The 20,672-nt window shown below is 44.9% G+C and overlaps 1 protein-coding gene across 6 annotated transcripts in view; it reads right to left on the reverse strand.

The window, feature by feature from the left end:
* Positions 1 to 2,394: 2,394 nt before the first annotated feature.
* Positions 2,395 to 20,672, reverse strand: part of DENND5A (DENN domain containing 5A) — a 118,818-nt gene continuing 100,540 nt past the window's right edge. For all 6 annotated transcript variants that reach the window (XM_023239551.2, XM_023239548.2, XM_023239547.2 and 3 more), the window contains 11 exons: positions 17,721 to 17,805; positions 14,873 to 14,957; positions 14,063 to 14,191; positions 9,613 to 9,734; positions 8,256 to 8,401; positions 7,565 to 7,683; positions 6,973 to 7,154; positions 6,265 to 6,347; positions 5,648 to 5,771; positions 4,935 to 5,103; positions 2,395 to 3,430 (listed from right to left, as the gene is read on the reverse strand). In XM_023239551.2, the coding sequence (XP_023095319.2) occupies positions 3,247 to 3,430; positions 4,935 to 5,103; positions 5,648 to 5,771; positions 6,265 to 6,347; positions 6,973 to 7,154; positions 7,565 to 7,683; positions 8,256 to 8,401; positions 9,613 to 9,734; positions 14,063 to 14,191; positions 14,873 to 14,957; positions 17,721 to 17,805 (1,428 nt within the window). In that variant the 3' untranslated portion in view covers positions 2,395 to 3,246. The remainder of the gene's footprint in view (positions 3,431 to 4,934; positions 5,104 to 5,647; positions 5,772 to 6,264; positions 6,348 to 6,972; positions 7,155 to 7,564; positions 7,684 to 8,255; positions 8,402 to 9,612; positions 9,735 to 14,062; positions 14,192 to 14,872; positions 14,958 to 17,720; positions 17,806 to 20,672) is intronic.

Consider the following 20,672-nt stretch of genomic DNA (forward strand, 5'->3'; position numbering starts at 1 on the left):
GGACCTATTGTGGGTGAGTCTGTTGTGTGTTGTAATTTTTCAGGTCACACACTGCACCGGAGATACACAGTTGCCATGCCTCAACCCAGCAGTTGTGCTCTGACCACAGGTTTCCTCACGTCACACAGGAGGGCCCAAAGCGGCAGAAATATTCTTCACAGGTGGAAGTGTGCACTGGGAATGCCACATGCAGGTGACATGGCTCTGGTTTTTGGGTCGGCAGCATGTGGTCTTTCATTCAGCCCACATCTACTGAGCACAAGCAAAGTTCAAGGCTGTGGGATACTGTCAGCCTTTTCCTTGTCTCCTACTTTGTGGGTGTGGAGCCCCCAGATCTGCTCCCCTCCCCATCTCAGACTTGACTCTAGCACTAGACTTCCCCAAACTTCTTAATCTCCATGCCTTTGCTCACACTGTTCTGTCAATATTCAACATCCACTCCTTCTGACAATCCCCTACCCTGAGCACAACTCATCATGGTCAATACCCTCCCTGGTGTCATACTCCCCCACAGCACTTGCCTCTGAGTTCCTTGAGGACAGGGGGTCTGGGTCTCAGGAACAACAACAGGGTTTGATACAATAGGGTAGTAAGAACAACCAATATTCATCTAGCACTTATTACACATTTGACCCTGTTCCAGACATATGTATAGTCAACTAGTAACCACAACAACTCTAGTAGATGCAGGCACTATTATTATCATCATTCCCATTTTACAGATGGGAGTAAATGGAAGTTCAGGAATTAAGTAGCTTGTTCTAGGACACATTAGCAGTGCAGGGATTTAACTGAAGGACTTTTGGCTCCACAGTCTGTCATCTTAACCACTGCCAATGAATTCATTTATTCCACAGATACTTACTGGGTACTTACTATGTGCCAGTTGCTACTTTGTGTCCTTCCCTCATAAAACTAACATTAGAATTAGCAAATAATTAGTACAATGATTGTAGGTGTTCACAAGGAAAATAAAGCAGAATAAGGGGATAAAAGTGACTGATGGGATCTGTTAGTATTTTAGAGTGGTCAGGATGGGTCTCTCTGAGGACATCTGAGCAGAGACCTGAATCAAGCAAAGTAGTTGTCAGTGGAAAAGCCACAAGCTTGGAGACAGTTCTGGTAACTGCGAACTATTTATTGGATGTGTGCCCTTGGGCAAGTAAGTATACTTCTCTGACACTCAATTTCCTCACTTATAAACCAGCAATAATCTATACTTGCCTTACAGAGTTGTGAGGAAAAGGGGTAAGTCTGTGTGCAAAGCACCTAGCTTAAGGTCATCTCTGGCCTAGGCCCACAACAGACATACATTCAGTGAGTTCCATGCTGCCCCTCTTGTCCAGCCAGGAATCTCCCTTCCCACTCCAGAAATGCCGCCTACCTCCCCAACTTCCAAAACACTGGACTCCCATGGCCCGTTCACACCACCTGCTGGCAGGATATTGCACTGCAGCTGTCCTCAAAACCAGTCCCTTTCCTCATCTCTTCAAAGGCCTTAGGTAGGCACTCACCACCACCAGCCAGTCACCAGGGAGGGAGATGAAGGACAGACTTTCTCTGGCCCCTCCAGGAGCTCACAGCCTAGGGAGGTAGGCCCAACATGAAAGCAGCAATGATAATCCAGATAGGAGGTGCCAGCATCTAAGCAACTACAGGAACACAATGACGGAATGATTAACTGCGCCCAGGGAAGATTAGGGAAGGCTTCAAAGTGGGTGACTCCTAAAGTGACCTTGAACAATGAACAGGAAGTAGGCACCAGGGGAGGCATTCCAGGCAGAGAGAATAGTACAGGCAAAATCACGGAAGCATAAAAGAGGATATGAACTGGTTTGAGCCCGCTACCTACCTGACCATGCTACATTTCTGAAACTTCCTGCAAAAGCAGCTTGGTTGAAGAATAAAACTGAAGGAAGCTGGTTTCCAGGACCCTCATAAAGCTCTACCACCTATCATCCTGGGAAAAACAAATCCTTCTCTCAAGAAAAACCTTTTTTTTTCCCCCTGAGGGCAGATACGGTCTCATGTGCCTTATGTTTCCACCCCTGGTCTTCCTTACCTTTCAAGAAATACCCACTCTTGTCTCAGTCAAGTGACAACCTTTGAAACCTTGGCCAGGTCTTTCCCCCTCTGTGCCTCAGCCTCCTCCTCTGTGGAGTGGGAAAATAACCCTTATTTGCATCCTTCTCAAACAGCCATCTGAGTTGACAACTATGAAAGCTCATGGTGCTGCAGTGGGAAGAACCCAGACCCAGGAGACGCCAGGTCCTCAGGGGCACCCTGGGCAGCTGCGGAGGGAGGAGCTCGCACTGGTCCTCTCACACAGACCAAACCGTAGCCCCTCACCACCCATTGCTCACAAACCCCCATTAAAGTCAGGGATCCATGCAGTTTTGTTTCAGGTGTTTTATTAAGTGGGCCATACTGTAGCTGGTTTCTAGGTCGCAAAACAACATAAATTTAACAATAATAACATAGCCAGTTAGACTGTGACAAGCTTTTTCCTTCTTTAAAAAAAGAAAAAAAGAAAAGAAAAAGAAAGACTTAAAACACACAATGGAGGGTTAAATAAATAATAGGAAAAAAAAGAAAAAGAAACCCTGTTAAGACATGCTTATGTTTACTTCTGTGCAGCTGTGTGCCAAGAGGAAGCATGATCTTCTGCATGATGGTGCATCCCGGCATGTCTCCGTTCCAAATAATACTGACAGAAACAGAAAAGATGTGGGACTGACTCATCAGTGCTTACAGAGGCACTACTAAAAATCCCTTTGATTGGAGCTTGGGGCTTCCCACCCAGCACACCTGTGTGTGGCTGGTGAAAGCCAAATATCCGTAACAATGTTAATCTAGAAAACATTAGTTTAAAAACAATGTGGAATGGCCTCATGACCAGCGCAGTGAGGAAGCAGAACTGCCCCGCCCGCGACGCAGGCTCAGTCTGGGGAGGCCGCAGGCTCCCAGCAGCGGCCACGGCGAGGGAGGGCACCAGCTTCAAAATAAGCGGCACCAACCTCGTCTCCCTCTCCCTATCACTCTTTCACATGAAAGTGTGTAAAAAGCAAATCAGCAAATAAACTCTAAAATAGATTATTTATTCCAAAAATCCTCTACTTTTCTTTTTACAGTGAGTGTACATCTCCTCTCCGTCTCCTGCTCAACTCGCTTAAATCCCTTTGGGTAGAAGGGTCAGAGCTGCAGGGTGAGTCTCTCTCGGTCCTACTGCTAGCTGGTGCTGGGAGGTCAGATGTCGATACCCTTGACAAGGGACGTCTCCAGCGTGATGTTGAACTCCTGCAATGTCTGCAGCACGCGGATCAAGGAATTGACAAGTGTGTGGTCTTTGATGAGCGCCACATCTTCATACATGTGTGCGGTGATGGGACAGTCGGCCAGCAGGGCAATCCAGTGGTGTAGGAGGTGATCTCTGGCAGAGAAGGGTCAGTCCAGATGGGTCAGAAGGGAAGTGGAAGGGAGACAGTTAGTACAAGGCCGAGGAGGAAACTTGCTCCATCACTCCTTGAACAAAGTCTAAAGCTGGAGAAGTGGATAGCTTCCTCAACCCCCTTTCCCTCCCCTAATAGCTCTTGGCAAAGAGGCCTTACATCGCTTTAAAAGGCTCCTATTAGGGACTACTCAGTCCCAGGGACACCAACCCAATCTGAGCCAAATCAACCCAGTTACCTGCCACAAGGCCCACACCTCCTCTCCTGTCTCCCCCTGCCTCCCCAGACCAGCCCACCACCAACCAGACTCCAGGACCAATCAACACCACCTCCTCCATCTCAACAGCCCATCTGTCCCAGAGCACTACTCCTCCCCAGAGCTATCACCACCAGGAATAATCCTAAGAGCTCACATCCACATAGCATTTGGCATGTGCCAGACAATGTTTTAAGAGATTTAACCTTCATAACAACCCTGTGATATGAGGCAGGTGCTATTAGTGCTATTACTAGCCCCACTTTATAGATGAAGAAATTGACAAAGGTTAAGTAGCTTGTCCAAGATCATATGGCTGGGAAATGGCTGATCTGAGAATATGAACCTAGTGAATCTGGTTCCATAGTCCGTTTTTAAGTACAACGCCAACTCCCTCTCTTCCCTGGCCCAAATAAACTACTGCCTTAAATTTATTTGGCTTTCACACCCTCATGTCACCCACCGGAATAGTCCCTAACAATCTTATCCACTCTGATGCATACCACCCATGGTATCAAATTCATATCATTTCAGTCGCCTGTTTAAACAACTCTGTTCTAATATGGAAGGGTTCCCTGTCCCAGCTCCCCAAGGCCCCCATCCTTTCAACTGTTTCCTACAACCGCCCTTCCCAAGTTTACCTGTTATTTCCTAACCCCACACTCTTTGCTTCCTTTAGGGCCTCTCTGCTAGTTCTGTCTGCTTCAAACTCTCTCCCCACTTCTACCCTTCCATTAAGGCTCAACTCAAATACCACCTCCTCCCCTCTCTGATCTTTCTCCTCTACAGTTTCAGCATACCTTATGAATGCTCCTTTTGGGACTCTCACAACCTTCTGCCTTATACTGTACTTAATTAGGACAAGTAAGCTTCTAAATGGTAGGGACCATGTTTTATTCAGCTCATTCCCACTATCTTCCATCAGGCCTGAAACATTTGAATGGTTGTTGGAAGGAATGACTAGATATACTCTACTTCAAATTTCACCAGTGGGATGGTTTTATTCCTTCCCATCAAAATGGGCCTCCACCCAGTTACACACACCCTCATTACCACCCCTACACATCCCCACACATAGGCTTGGTACATGAAGGAAATTAAGGGTTTCCAAGGTCTCACCTGCTGGGCGGCATCTGGTCATTAGCCGCTCCCACCCCCTGCACCACACTAGGCTCCCAGCACCACCTCCAAGGTGGCGCCGTGCACTCTGGGCCATGAGGCTGCAGTACCTGGCTCCCAAGCACACCAGCATCTGAAACTTGCCGTCCTTGCCAATGTTCCGGGGAGTATTATTGATTGCAGTGACAAATCGGCAGAAGTTCCGGGCCCTTGTATGCCAGTTTTCCTCAGGGACAAGTTCGTTCTGCTCCAAAGTCTCATAATAGGTTTGTGCTTTTTCTGTGAAGAGCAGAAAAGTTTGCCAGTGACAAAGGCTCTCAAAACCAACCCATCCATGACTGCCCTGCAGGCCACTAGCCATGGGCCTCTCCATGTTGATGCTAGGTAACTTAATGTGAATAACATGAACATTTTGACATCATTGGTCACATTTCAAAATGTAAAGTCCCTGTTCTTAGGTTTTAAATTTCTTTATGTGGCCCTTGATAGAAAATGGTCCTTTCTCTACTCTGAAGATAAAAAAGAAAAAAAAAGAAAAAAGAAACCCTTAAGGGAGAAACTTCTTGTATAAAAATTCTTCAAGTGGGTACAACACAGTGTTTGGGCTCCAAATGCTATCAACTGGCCTTTTGGACCTACAAGGAGAAAGTGTGAGGACTGAGTAACTTCAAGAAAAGTCAAGGCAAACAAACAACAGATCTAATTTGAGAGTCACCTGGTTGGACTTCTGCCTCTCAGATTCCAGTGTTCAGCACCCACATTATGTTGGTGAGTTCCCATGTCTCTGCATGCTTTCCCACCCTCAGACCCTGGTCCAACTCACCCAAGAAATCCCAAATGAAGACATTTTTGAAGAGCCGAGGGGATTTAAATCCATGTTGGAAAGCCTGTTCCAGGGCCGAGACAAGGCCACATTCTCCACAGAGCAACAGCGTCAGACTGCCTCGCTATGGAAGGAAACAGGAGAGAGTGCCAGGCTTGCCTCAGCCAAACTACCTTCCCACCACTGCTTCCCCAAACCCATAGTCCACAGCTGGGAGGGCAGCAAAAGATAGGCTGGATCTTGTCTATTTCCCCCAGTACCCGGCACAGTGAATGACACAGAGCAGCTGTCAGTGAATAGCTAATGAACAGATGATGGATCTGGGTCCTCAGAAGTGGGACAAAGTCAGAGTGACCTCCGTTCAGCGAGGCTCAGACAAAGCCAGAAGAAGACAGGAACACACACTGTTCATTAGGGGCCCAGGGACTCTGTTGGGTCATCAGTGTATAGTGAAAACAGGGTAACCTAAGGCAGAGGCCCCTGCGGAAACAATCTGCTCAATGTCAAACTGAGACACACACTCTAGACTCCGCGTTGCTCACAGTACATGGCCCTGGAAAAAGATCATTCTCTCTTATTCAATATAAAGCCCAGGTTTGGAGGGCAGAAAGGCTCACCTCTTTCTCAGGCTTATGGAAGTGCTTCACAATTCCATTGACTGCCTCCCCGATGGACTCCTGGATCTGCCCAGTGTTCAGCTCTGATAAAAAGAAGACATCCCTAACCAATCTCAGAGGCTAATAGTGCTTAGCTGACTGAGCACAAGACTGAGGACATAGGAAGGGCTCATGGGAGAAGCAGGACACTGGGAAGCTGGACCCTGGAAACAGTGGCTCTTGCCTATCCAACTTTGCTAAGCTAGCCCTTCCTAAAATCTTGGGGGGAAAGCAAAAGCTAATACCTTAGAGTTCCGTCTCTAAAAGATACAGGTAAAGTTTATTTCCCATTTTACCCTGGAATCTTTGGCAACCAAAAGAGGTCCACAACTTGGCTGCGAGGCCCAGGAATCATGAAGGACAAGGCCAGAAAGTAGATCCCTCTCCTTTCTAGAATCATAAACAAAATGGTACAGAGGACCAGGGCAGGCTGTATGAACTCTCCCTTCTCCTTCCAGACCTCTAAGGAGTGTGACACCCCCTCAGCCTGACACACACACACTGATTCTTGAGACGAAGGTGACAAATGCCTAAGGCTACTTTGCTAGAACAGCTGGTTCCTGAGGCAGCTGCATAGGCTGGGATCTGGACACCCATATTAGGGCTTCCAGAGATGTGCCCACATCCCCCACCTGGGTAGCACAAGGGCCCAGCCCTCCTCCCACTTACTGGGCTTGTTGTTGGGTGAGATGGTAACGAGCCTCCGGATGACACTAGGGGACTGCTGCAGGGGCGGGGTCCGGCACGGTCTCTCATCCACCTCAGGCTGGGACGTGAGCAGCTCCCCAACCAGGACCCGCTCCAGGCTCCCGTCGTCTATGCCCTTTCCCAACCACCGGCCACATGGGAACCTAAAGGTCAGGCAATGGCCTGTCAGAGCTGCCAGTTCCTCCAGTGTCCCTTCTCCTTGCTGCTCAGCAAAAGCCATCAAAAAGCCAAACCTTGGAGACAGGCTCTGAAACCAGGCTAGGGATCCCTCAAGACCCTGCCCATTCATCCCACTGTGCATCATCGAGAAGCCACCTGAATGATGGGTGGCCTGGAACCTGTGTACAGCAACATCATATATCTTTGCTTGGAAATCTCTCCTAATTCTTTCCAGGCACATAAGACAGGGCCAAACAGGAAGTTACCTCAGTCCACCACAACCTAAAGAGTCTTCTTGAGAACTCCACATACCCACAGATCAAACACAGCCCCTGGCACCTGGCAGTACACCTTGCCCCACTATCTTAGATATCTTAGCCGAGGGAACACTTACTTGTAGGTATGTCCTGTGATCTCATTCCTGACCATCACATATTCCACCAACCATTTGGCATACAGTCCAGAGTTGTCATGGCCTATCTGTACCGTAGTGAGCTTCCCCAAGTTCTGGCACTGTGAATGAACAGTCAGATAAAGAAGGCGCGTAGGTCAAGACAATAAGAGAAAAGAAAGGCATTGCTCAGAGGCACAGATCTGACTGGTTGCCTGCAATCTGGCCCCTCAGCATCTGCAGAGGAAGAACTCATGGCTCCACCTACCACTAAGGCTGGTAGTACAGCACTGTCTCATGAGGGGGAAATGACTGAGAAAGAAGGTGCTACTACCTAGAGGAAGAATAGGGCCTAAGAGCAGAAGCAGTCTGAGATTCAGAGCTGTCTGTGACACAGGCTCAGCAACTGAAAGAATTCTTGGGGATTTCTCAATACACCGTGGGCAGGGAGACACGCAAGTCCAGATGAGTAAGTGCCTTCCAGCCAGAGACCACTTAGACAGGGTGGGCTCCCTCGTTCTTGGGCCAATCCTTGACTCCGGCCTCTGATCATCTCAGGACAGGTCAACTGTGTTGATGCATAATACTATAAGGGCAAGACCACCATAAAACCCTGCAGAAAACTTCTGTAGGCAGCTGTTACAAACTCAGATCCCCACTGAGCCTAGGGTTGTGGTCCCTGGATAACACATACCTCAAAAGTCATCTCTAACACGTTCCTGGGAATCTGCAGGATCTGTGTTTCACCCAGTTCTCCAGAGATGCAGATCCATGGGTTGGCGGTGAACATGGAGCCCCCCAGCTTCTTGCTCGGTACGATCAGGATATGGTACGGGATCACTGTTTTGGGGAAGCCACAAAGGCATTGAGAAGCATCAGGAATCCCTCCCATACCTGAAAGGGCCCTGACCTGTCCAGGTGTGCTGGCATGACTGTGGCCCCTATTGTACTGGCCCCAGCGGAGCTGGGAGCAGCAGGTCCCAGGACCTAATCTCTGGCTGGCTTAGAATATTAGCCAATCCTACCCTCAGTCTCACTCCTCTTAGGGTTACTACCCAAACATCAAAGATCCAAACCCATCTTCAGGCCCAGAGCTAAGTGAACTTGTTCCCTAAATAGTATCACCAACTCCATGTTGTATTGAATTGCTTTGGAGAGTACTTTTCAGTCTATAACCTCATGAACTCTAATAACAATCTCCAGAGAGGCCATACCGGTCTTACAATGCCTTTTCTGAGGTACCGAGAGGGAAATCGTTCCCCTGAATCTCCTAAGCTCCAGTACAGTGCTGTTTCTCCTGTAGCCTATAAACTCTCATCTCGGAGAGGGAGGATGGGTGTCATGTAGAAACAAGATTCCACACTGCTGAAGCTGCTGAGTCACTGGCCACACAATGAGCCATGGGGCAAATTCAGAGACTACCTCCTACCGAACAGGGCATCCTGGCACCAAAGAAAGGTAAGGCTTCAAGGCCCTTCCTTAGACCATACTGAACCCTCTTCCTCACTCTGTAAACAGAGACTTAGGCCCACAGCAGGGATTGACTCTGCTCACAGAAATATAGTGAGTTAGGACACAGCAAGGCCTGGACCCAAATCTCCCACCACAACCTAGATTTTTTTTCTGCTACTTCAGGAAGAGTTGTCTTTCCCTGTGGGCTGGTCTGAAACCCAGGATGCTGAATGATTCCCTCAGCCCAAAACAAAAGGGAGATTTCTTTAAAGGTGTACAAACAGGGCAGTGAACTTCACCAACCGCCCGACTCCACTCCACCTTCATTGCCTTAGGTCCCCAGAGCAGTACTAGGACAACAGTAACAACACGATGGCCAAAAAGACTGAACTTCCCAGTTAAGAACAAGAATAAGAAGCTTTGGAGAAAAAACAACCTCCAAGGAGGGCCAATGCACCTCTCTGCCACAGAAGCAAAAGGTAAGTAGAAAGTGCAAGTGGCAATCTTCTTTCTTTAAAAAGGGGACAGTGAGTTAGCCTCCAGCAAGCTCATGAAGATTGGCATTGAGAAGGCTAGTTGGGGGACACAGGGCTACTCACGGATAGTTGTGAAGACATTGGTGAAGCAAAAGTAATCAACGGCATTGAAAGAGAGGAGGTGATAGAGGAACTGCTCCTTCTCGTCGTCACAGCGCAGGAAGGCATAGCGCTTGTACAACTTTCTGTCGGAGAGGAGGCAATACATCAGTCCCCCAGCCAAAAGGAGGGGAAAGAGACTAGAATTACTCAGTTCTGGAAGGAGACAGCTAAGGGAAGAGTAAGATGTCAAGCTTCAAGTTCCTTAGAGCCACCTAAAAAATGGAATAAAGCCGGCTTCTCCATTGAAATGAGGGCTAGAGGGAAAGTGGCTGAAACTACAGCCGGAACAATAAAAACCAAACTCTACCTGTGTCTAAGGGTTGATGCTACTATAATGCGGTGTCAGAGGTCATGGGACCTCCTTTCCTAAACTGGGGGCTGGAACTATCACCCCTCAGGGATGACACAGGCCTTCTCAGGCTTCTAGCTAAGGCATCACTAGCTAGTGTGTGCTGTGGGAATAGCAATGGCAGAAGGTCTGTGACTGCCATTCATTACCAGAGCCAGCCTCACACCCTCAGCAGACCTAAGACCCCTGAGTCAGAACACTGTTCTGAATGTGAATGTAAGCACAGGACAGTTTCAGAGTTAATAAAGGGAATGACCCAGGTCACAGGCAAGGAAGAGCTGCACACATCATGCCCTTCCCCTCTTTTCAAATTTTCTCCTATCCCCATCCCCATCCTCACTTATTTATCAAAGGCCAACTCCTTTGCCTGACATTGTAGACACTTTGCAACAGTAATGATACCTTCCCCAAATAGAGGGGACATAAATAGCCATGTGCACAGGCCTTCAGCACAGAGAAACACACAGAGAATCCAAGAAGGTAACCATCTTGGCTGCCAAGACTGCAATCACCATGGCCAAAGAGGTAGAGATTTAGTAAACCTGTGAGGTTCTATTTATAAGGCACACCCAAGAGATTAATTCACCAGCCAGGGCCTACTATATGCAGGTGCTGGAGAGAGAAACACCTATCCTCAAATACAGTCCAGGTGAATCAATTAGGTAAAGGCCATGGTATAACACTGCCCATAATGAGGTGCAAATGAAAGGCTCTCTCTGGGAATTTAAAGAGCAATAAGCTTCAGTGGTCCTAGAAAAGGAGAGGCCCAAAGGACAGCATGAATTTAGACAGGTGTTGCAGAAGAAAGAGGACGGGGTGTGAAAACCAGTTTGGCTGGAGTTGAGGACCCAGGGAGGTGATCAGTTAGCAATGAGGCTGAAAGGTTAGGCCACAGTCAAATGAAGAAAGACTCTAAATATTCAGGCTAAAGAGTTTGCAACTTGCCCTACAAGTAGTCAGTTTTGGCAATTTACCTTAGAAGTAGAAAGCCACAACCAGTTACAGATAATTTCATTTTAGTGTAGCTGAGGGGTGAAAGGGCATATGAGTAAAACTAAGACAGCAGCACCAGATAAGAAAACAGGTGGAGGCAGAAGTTAAGGACCTGAAATGTGCATGTGGAAGGTAAAGCAAAGCAAGGAGTCAAACTAGACTCCAAATTTCAAAGCAGATTCAGAGAGAAGAGTGGTGACATTAACAAAAAAAATTTGAAAGGTGGTTATGGTGAAGACTCTGTGGAACTTGGTTTTGTTCTCTCTGAGCTAAAGGTAAGATATCTGAATGGAAATAAATGCAGGACTGGAGCTCAGAAGAAAAGTCAAAGCTTGAGCTTCAGATGTGGAAGTCACCGGATAGGTAACAGAAGTCATGAGAATAGGTGAGATCACTAAGTGAGAGAAAAAGCGTGAAAAGAATGTGTGTGCATGCAGAGAACTGAGGAATGTGGAAGCCAACACCCTGGAAAGAGTAGGGGGAGAAACAGAACAGGATGGTATAAGGTCACGGCAGTCATGCAAAGTGATTGTCAAGGTAGAGCAGCTACCACACAGCATCACTGTAGGGAGGTCAAGGAGAAACCACGTGAGCTCACTGTATAGGAGCTAACTTTTCCCCCTAAACTATACAGCTCCCTTATCCTGCCTCAACCTTACCCCCTTCTCCAAGCTGCCAACAGTGTTGGAGGGTACCTGGAAATCGCAGAGTCAGGACCATTCTATCAAGATACACTCTCCAAGGCTACCTCCTCCTGTCTGTGCAGTTATGCACACATTTTATGTGCCCAATTTAATACCTTCTAGGTGCTAGGCAGCATGCTCATTCATGCCCTCAATGAAAGCAAACTGTAATAAGCAGCAAGCAACTAGATAATAATACAGCCCATCAGTGGTGAAGCAGGTTTGAACAAATACTGTGACAAATGCTATGGGTGCCTGGAGGAAGAAGAGACCAAGTCTCTGGAGCATCTAGGCAAACTCTGGCAAAGAAAACTGACCAGGCCCTGAAAGGACTAAAGACATCCTGAGAAGGGTGAGTGGTATGATGTGGCTAAAACTTTAAGTCGACTGAAGAGAAAGATAAGAGAGAACAGGATAGGGAGAAGGAGTAAGCAGGTTTTGATGAAAGGCCCCTTTTTTCTCCCCATACCCCATCCAAAATACAATCTGTGGCAGCAAAACTCATTTTCCATTCACTGGAGCAGCACTGGGGCCAGGATATCAGATGGAAAGTTTCTAGGACTGAGTAACTTCTGAGCTTATTTCCTCTAATAGGGCTATGGTTTAAAGAAACCAGAATTTAAAAAAGAAAGAAAGAAAAAGAGAAGAGAAGAGAAGAGAAGAGAAGAGAAGAGAAGAGAAGAGAAGAGAAAAAGAGAAAAAGAGAAAAAGAGAAAAAGAGAAAAGAAGAGAAAGAGAAAGAAAAATTAGCCTCCTGACCAAGGTCTGTGCCTTATTTGCTATTGCCTAGGCCTTTAAGATCAAACATACCCTAGACCTATACACTGCCCCAGACTTCACAAAGTTCTTACGCTTGACCCCCTCTCAGATGCCTATCTGTCCTCCTGATGACGACGCCCACACTGGCCAGCAGGAAAGACTTGCTGCCCTGTCCTGCTACACTGATTTTTTTCTTTTTTTTTTAACCACGCACAATTGTCCCCAGAAGCTGGAATTCAAACACGTCCATTCCAAATTCCACACTTAACATGTTCACTTGTTCTCTTTTAGTTGTTCTCCCAATCTCCAAATTTTATTCCTAAACCCTTATGTATCTATAGGCAATCAAATTTAAGTGCTTTAATGGGGCGCCTGGGTGGCTCAGTCAGTTAAGCGGCTGACTTCATCTCAGGTCATGATCTCATCATTCTTGAGTTCAAGCCCCCGCATCAGGCACTATGCTGACAGCTTAGATCCAGGAGCCTGCTTTGGATTCTGTGTCTCCCCTCTCTCTCTGCCCTTCTTCTGCTTGTGTTCTGTCTCCTTCTCTCTCAAAAATAAACATTAAAAAAAATTTTTTTTAATTTTTAAGTTCTGTAAGAATTGCTGTTTTAAAACCTCTCAAGGTAAGCACTCTAACCTATCAAAGTTTTAAACCTAATTCTTGCTTGTTATTTATACACAATAAACAATCTAAAAAATTTTATTTTCACTTTGAATAAAAATAGATTCTGCAGGTTTAATCAACTGGCTACACTAAATTTCACCAAGGTCCACTCCTCTGCTTTATCATCCTTGGAGAAGTCAATAATAAAGGACACCATGAAAAGATGTCTACGGAAATGTTAAACAAAAGTGCCCAACAGGTTTGCCAATGAAGAAAGAGCCAAACATAGAAAAAGGTAGAGAGGTGGTAGTCCAAGAGGCAGAGAAGGACAGCCCTCCTTCCTGCTCCTCCCCTGGTAACTAGGGTACAGAAAGTATACAAGGAATATCAAATCCAGAGAAGGGAACTGTAGGCTAATGGCCCCTGCGAGTGTGAGTGTGATGGAATCTCTCCCCTTCCTCTTTCTAGGTGGAAAGCGTGGAGAGAGAGGGCCTAGGAAGGTTAACTGAAAGCCCTTTTGAGCTCTAGGGAGACTCAGACAGGGTGGAAAGAGAAAGAGCAAGGACTTGGGCTGGCCCTGAGCTCAGGAGAGAACAAAACAGATAAGGGGAGCTCTTAGAAGTTTTCTTTTCATTCTCTAATCCTTTCCTCCCTAGGACAGGAAAGAGACCAAAAAATGCCCTGTGCCTAAGAGGTATACAAATCACCTGGGTGCAGTAAGGAGAAGGGAGCCCCAAAACTCTCAAGTACCCAATAAGGACCCCATCCTTCTCATTATCTCTTTAAGAAAGCTATTTGGGGACATGCAGATTAAAAAAGGTAGGAAGAACAAACATAGAATTTTTCCTCTATAGATAAAGAGGGAGAAGAGGAAAAGCTACAAAACCTTCATATGCAATTTGAGTTCAGCTGAACACAACAGAAATGATGTAGTGAATAGTCTCCCTTCCCACACAGGAGTTTCCAATCTCTCCCACCATTCCTGGGAGCCTGGTTCTAATCTAGGTGGAATGGCCTTACTTGGTGAGCTCATGGTCTGAGAGAAGCTGCTTCAGGTGTCTGGAAAGTAACTTTTTTTCCATTGACAATCGCACCCACGCTCTAGCCTTTCCAACATCAGTCTTGATTTCCCCGATGTTCTGGATGTGCCTGAGGGAGAATAGAAAAAAGGAGATGGGGAGTGGGGTAGAAAATGAACTGACTACTAATACCTCCCCTGTAAAGTCAAGGAAGCCTGGTGAGAGCCCATCTCTCTTGTTCTCTAAATCCTCAGCTTCCATGTAGCTTTGCAGATAGGCTCACTACAATTTGGGGGGCTGAGGGGGAATAACACAGTTCTCAAAAAGCCAAGCTAACCCTGGAACCTTAAGGTCTTGTGATAACTCTGGTATAATTCGCCAAAACTGTCAGGAAACCCAACTGCTTGTATAGCTCTACAACAGCATCATGAAGCACAAGACCAATAAGGAGGGCTTCCTGGTTAACAGAGAGCCTATAGAAGCCCAAGTCACTGAGACCCTGCTATTTAAAGTAGACACCTGGGGTGCCCGGGTGGCTCAGTCCGACTCCAGCTCAGGTCATGATCTCATCGTTCATGAGTTTGAGCCCCACATCGGGCTCTGTGCTGACAGCTCAGAGCCTGGAGCCTGTTTTGGATTCTGTGTCTCCCTCTCTCTGTATTCTACCCCCACTCACACTCTGTCTCTCCCTCTCTCAAAAGTAAATAAAGATTTAAAAAAATTTTTTTCAATTAAAAAAAATAAAGTAGACACCTAAGGAGTAACTGAAAACAGGCTTTTAGTGGCTTATTATATATGAACCCAGACTGACCTCATATCCTGAATGAGGGAGACTCGCAGGGGAGACATGACTGAGCTGGCATCAGACTTCCTCCGTTCTGAATCAAGAAGTATTCCTAGAACAAAAAAGTTGTTCATGTCTCAAGAGACAGGATTATCCAAAGAGCTGATTACCCAAATTTGTACAGGAAATGGTTACTTTGGTAACACTTAGCATTTCATGAATATTTATTAAGTACCTACTAGGTATCAGATGTTATACTCTTACCCGTATTATCTCATTTAACCCTCTAATGTTAGATAGCCAAGGAAAGTATCACAGAGAAGGGAACTGATTCAGAGAACACTGCTTTGCCTCAGTCACCAAGTGGCAAAATCAGGACTGGAGGGAACACAGATCTTCTAGCTCCTAATCCAGCATGTTCTCATCACTAACCTATGGAAGCACTATTTCCATTTGGAGCTACTACTCATGTACTTGGTCTTGCCTCAAAATGTGCTACAAAAGAGCCAAGCAAATGCGTAAAGAACATGTTCCAGAATGCTTAGGATCTCTAGACACAAGCATACCTCATTCTATTATGCTTTGCTTTATTGTGCTTCACAGATACTGTGTTTTTTGCAAAACAGCTTGGCAACGCTGTGTCAAGCAAGTCTACTGGCACCATTTTTATTATCATTATTGTTATTTAATGTTTTTATTTATTTTTAAAAGAGAAAGGGAGAGAGCGGGGGAGGGGCAGGAAGAGATGGGGACAGAGGATCCTAAGCAGGTTCTGTGCTGACAGCAGAGTACCTGATGTGGGGCTCAAACTTGTGAACCATGAGATCATGACCTGGGCCAAAGTCGGGTGCTTAACCGACTGAGCCACCCAGGCACCCCTATTATTATTATTTTAGAGAGAGAGAGAGCACATGAGTGGGAAAGAGGGGCAGAGGGAGAGAGAGAATCCCAAGTAGGCTCCATGCTTAGTGCAGAGCCCGACACAGGGCTCAATCCCACAACCCTGGGATCATGACCTGAGCCAAAATCAAGAGACTCAAGACACTTAACCAACTGAGCCACCCAGGTGCCCTGGCACCATTTTTCTAACAGCATTTGCTCACTTCATGTCTTTGTGTCACACTCTGGTAATTCTCACAATATGTCAAAATTTTTCATTGTCATTGTATTTGTTATGGTGATCTGTGATCCATGACTATGATTTGCTGATAGCTCCAACTGATGGTTAGCATTGTTTTTAGCTATATTTTTAAATCAAGGTATATACATTTTTTAGACATAATGTTATTGCACACTTAACAGACTTCAGTGTAGCATTAATATAACTTTTATATGCAATGGGACACCAAATAATTCACCTGACTCACTTCCTTATAATATTCAGTTTTTTTGTGGTAGTCTAGAACCAAACCCACGATATTTCTGAGGTATGCTTGTATATTTATATCCATATGTCTGGTCCAATACATAAAACATAGTATCTTCATCATCTAACTGTTGAGAATTTTTGGCTATATAGTCTATCCCTCAGCAGTAACTTCTATAGCCTTCCTGAGAAGAATTTTTGTTCTAATATCCAGAGAATAGATGAAAGAACTCCTCATCAAGCTGCTTAGGAAGCTCTTGTACCTGGTTTCCAGCCAACTATTCTCCCCACTTTCAGTGCTAGCTGAAGTCAATTAGCTCAAGAGGAAAGAAACCACGGAATTCATGCCTATCTCTTTACTTCCATTTGAACTGATCTTTACCATTAGGATAAGAACACCCAAGAAAAGTAAACAAACTTCCTGGCAGAGAGAAGAAAATGAAGGATGATGCAAAGGGGAGATGCTGCCAAGAAGTAAAGGAAGGAGGAGTATTGTCTTGGAAGGGGCACTACAGAATGAACACCAGACCAGGAGACAAGAGGTCTGGCTCCTAATCTGGCCTCTTCCATGAATGCCCTGTGTGATCCTGAAAAAATTCAATTCCTCCTGGATCCCGGTTTCCTCCTCTTGTAAAATAAAGGGGCTGGACTAGATAATCTCTGGGGTCCCTGCCAACTCTAATATTTTTATTAAATTAGAAATGGAAAAAGAAGTGTTTAAGGGATCATTCACATCAGGCCTTGACTCTGAGGAACTCCAAGGTAGAACACATTGACAAACAGGCTCTCTTAACTGATAGATCATCTCAATGCCCATTTCAGAGAAATAAAACAAAAACCTATGAAGACAACCTATTCCAAACACAGGACACCGGTAACACACAAATTCACTGAAAACCTAAATTCATTTAAACACTGGCCTTGGGCGCCTGGGTGGCTCAGTCAGTTAAGCGGCCAACTTCGACTCAGGTCATGATCTTGCAGTCCGTGAGTTCTAGCCCCGCGTTGGGCTCTGTGCTGACAGCTCAGAGCCTGAAGACTGCTTCAGATTCTGTGTCTCCCTCTCTGACCCTCCCCTGTTCATGCTCTGTCTCTCCCTGTCTCAAAAATAAATAAATGTTAAAAAAGAAAATTTACAAACACTGGCCTTTTGCTGATATAAGTCACCTATCTCACTCATCAAAAGGGTATAGAGACAGGGACGCCTGGCTGGCTCAGTCAGTAGAGCATGCAACTCTCGATCTTAGGGTCACGAGTTTAAGCATCATGTTGGGTGTAGAATTTACTCAAAAAAAAAAAAAAAAAGTATAGAAGCACATCATGAAAGCAAACCCCATTGCTTTGGCATACTCTGTGGTCAGAGAGCCAAGTAGCTTAATATTTAAAAAAGAAAACATTCCAGACAAAGGCTTCATTGACCTGGAATAGTCTACCGCAGATGATCACTCCAGTGGGAGATGGGAAAATGGATGAAGGGGGCTCTCCCCAATGCTACAGAGACCAACTTACCTGAGGTACTGAGGCTTCCTGATGTGAGTTTTCTCTGCCGGTTTTCCTGATAATGTAACAGGTGGGACCACAAGGCTGATTTCCCCTGGAACCAACACAAGGGAGAAGAAACTCCTGTCAGTTAAAAAAAATTTTCTCTAATATTTATTTATTTTTAAGAGAGAGAGAGAGAGAGAAAGACAGAGAGCGCATGAGCGGGCGAGGGGCAAAGAGAGGGAGACATAGAATCCAAAACAGGCTCCAGGCTCTGAGCTCTCAGCACAGAGCCCACGTGGGGCTCGAACCCATGAACTGTGAGACCATGACCCGAATGAAGTTGGGTGCTGAACCGACTGAGCCACCCAGGTGCCCCGAAACTCCTGTCAGTTTAGATTTCAGAGACCAAGGCATCCAGTGAACAGAGTCATAGATAAAACATATAGATATGGGCTTTTAGTAAAAAATATCTGTACTATGTCTTATCTTGATGTACACCTAGTGCAACACATACAAATACATCCCCCTACTAAAATGCAGAGGAAATATAAAGAAGAATGGAAGGGAGAAAAGAGAAGTGGCCCACCACTTGAAACAGGAAGGAGGACATGGCCACACAGAATCTGTGAATGGGCCAGTTTATAAGAAAGAAAAAAGCAAATAACCTACCAACTTCTGAGTTGGTTAAAGGCTAGCTTGGGTAGAGCATGATGGCTTTTGTACATAGGAGCTAATACCCAGTCTATAAGATTCCATGACAACTCCTGAGTTTCCTTAAATACTTAAAGGCATTATTGTCTTTAGTGTAGGCTGAGGAGAAGCTGTCACTAAGATGAAGATTTACTCTTGAAGGTAAAGTTGAAGAAGGCTGCAGGTACTTAACTACAGTCAGTGTAACAGAACCTTAGCATTTGGAAATGTAAAAGTTGCAGTTTAAACTAAGACATGTAGCAATTTGTCATTTTACCAAGGCACAGATTTGATTAGCATTTGCAAGCCTGATGTGAGGGAGCAATTTGCCTAGGTGGTGAGTGAGCCCAGCTGGCCATCCAGTAACTGTTTTGTCTTTTTCTAGCCATCCTGCAGTACACAGTGACCCTTGTATGTGACTTAAAAAAAAAAACTTTATATCAGATTCATGGTAAATGTTTCTATATAGCTGACATAATATAAATGCAGTATTATGTTTGTTTTAGTAGTAGGATTTATTATAATAATTTTATAAATGACTTTAGTTCTGTATTTTTAAAGAATAGTAATAATAATAGAAGTTACCATGTCTTGAGGCTTGCTATAAACTAAGTACTACATTAAATGTTCAAAATATATTTTATTCAATGCTTCAACAATACTACAAGATAGGTAGCTCTATCCTCATTTTCTTTAGACAAGGTCAAATTGGGGATCAAAGATTAAGTAACATGTAAAAGATCACAGAGCTAGTAAGCAGAGTGTTGGGATTCAAGCTTCAATCTATCTAATATCAGAACCACTGCTATCAATAATGATGCTATACAGACTGTCTAAAAGAGATTTAACTTTTGAAGTTATACTTTCTGAAGAAAGTTTTATGCTCTCAAATGAATGCGAAGATTTTAAGGTCTCAAGATTTGTCCCTTGAGAATACTGAGTATTTATTTTGTTTCCATCCACCAACTTGATCTATCTTAGGAGAAAAAAGCAAGCATCTGAATGGAAGAAAAACCCTCATCTATAAATCAGCAAGTTGGTGACATAAACTTGCTGTATGTTTGGATATCCTACAAGATTTAACCAGCTTTAAAAAAAAAGAAAAGAAAAAAGATTTAGACAGCTTAAAACAAAACCGAATAATCATCATGGCATTTTTTTAAAAAACACAAGTTAAAACTAGAAACGACTATTTTTTTATTCATCAAAAAAACAAATATTTGGGGAAAAAATAATGTTTAACAACATCAGTGAGACTTACAACCCCTATACACTAACTGGTATATTAATACAATAAATATGAAAGACAATGCAAGAGCTTAAAATACTCACACTCTTTGATTTAATAATTCAACTTCTAGAAATCCATCCACTTATCCACCAAAACCATTAAAGTAGGCTCCTGAAAGGGACTTTGGCTTGTCACTTGTATCTCAGAATCTAGGAAGACCAGGAAGGCAGCCTCCCTTAACAGAATTGTGTGAATGTGACACACACTAAATATAGCTGGTCACCAGAGAGGCAATGATACTGAAGAGCCAAAGGCTAGAGCAACACCAGGCTGCCATGCCAGGAGGATGCCCTGGCTCACAGTGATTTTACTCATGAGGAGGGAGAGCAAAGGCAGGAGTGAGAGAGCAGCAGCTGGGCTGCTAATTCTAATTCAGGGGGGGTCTTTCTAATTCAGGAGACATGGATTATTCTTTTTCCTCTTTTGAAGAGGCTGATTGAGACTGCAAGGTTCAATTTAGCCTAACCACCCATTTGGGGTAGTTATATAGAGATAGCAAGATCTAAGTAGCACCAGATTCTCCAGGGATGTCATATACATGGAAGGTACGAAACAACCCCTTCTCACTTACCCCAAGGGCAGCAGTTACAAAACCAGTATGAAAAACCAAACCTCACCTCTTATTGTCAGAAGAATATACTAGAGAAGGATACACATCTCCTTGAAAAATGTCACTGAAAGCCAAAGAGAGCTGTGAAGATAACAGAGCTTAAGAGGACTTGCTGAAGGCAGCCCTGCGTGTAGACAGTTGTATAATAACAAAATTTAGAAAGCTAGCAGCAAAACCTGCTGTTTGGATTCTCTCTACTTTCTAAGTAGATAAAATAGGTAATTGATCAGTAAGGTGCCCTCAGAAGGGGGCAGTAAAATCACCTTCTGAGAGTAAATTTGGTCACTGCATGATCATGCATAATCTGCATGATGGAGACCAGGTAACCAGGTTATAGTTTTTGGATTAGGACATAACCAAAGAATGTCTAAGCAGGAGAGAAGCG

The sequence above is a fragment of the Felis catus genome, chromosome D1 (genome assembly GCF_018350175.1).
Source record: "Felis catus isolate Fca126 chromosome D1, F.catus_Fca126_mat1.0, whole genome shotgun sequence".
Lineage (NCBI taxonomy): Eukaryota > Metazoa > Chordata > Mammalia > Carnivora > Felidae > Felis > Felis catus.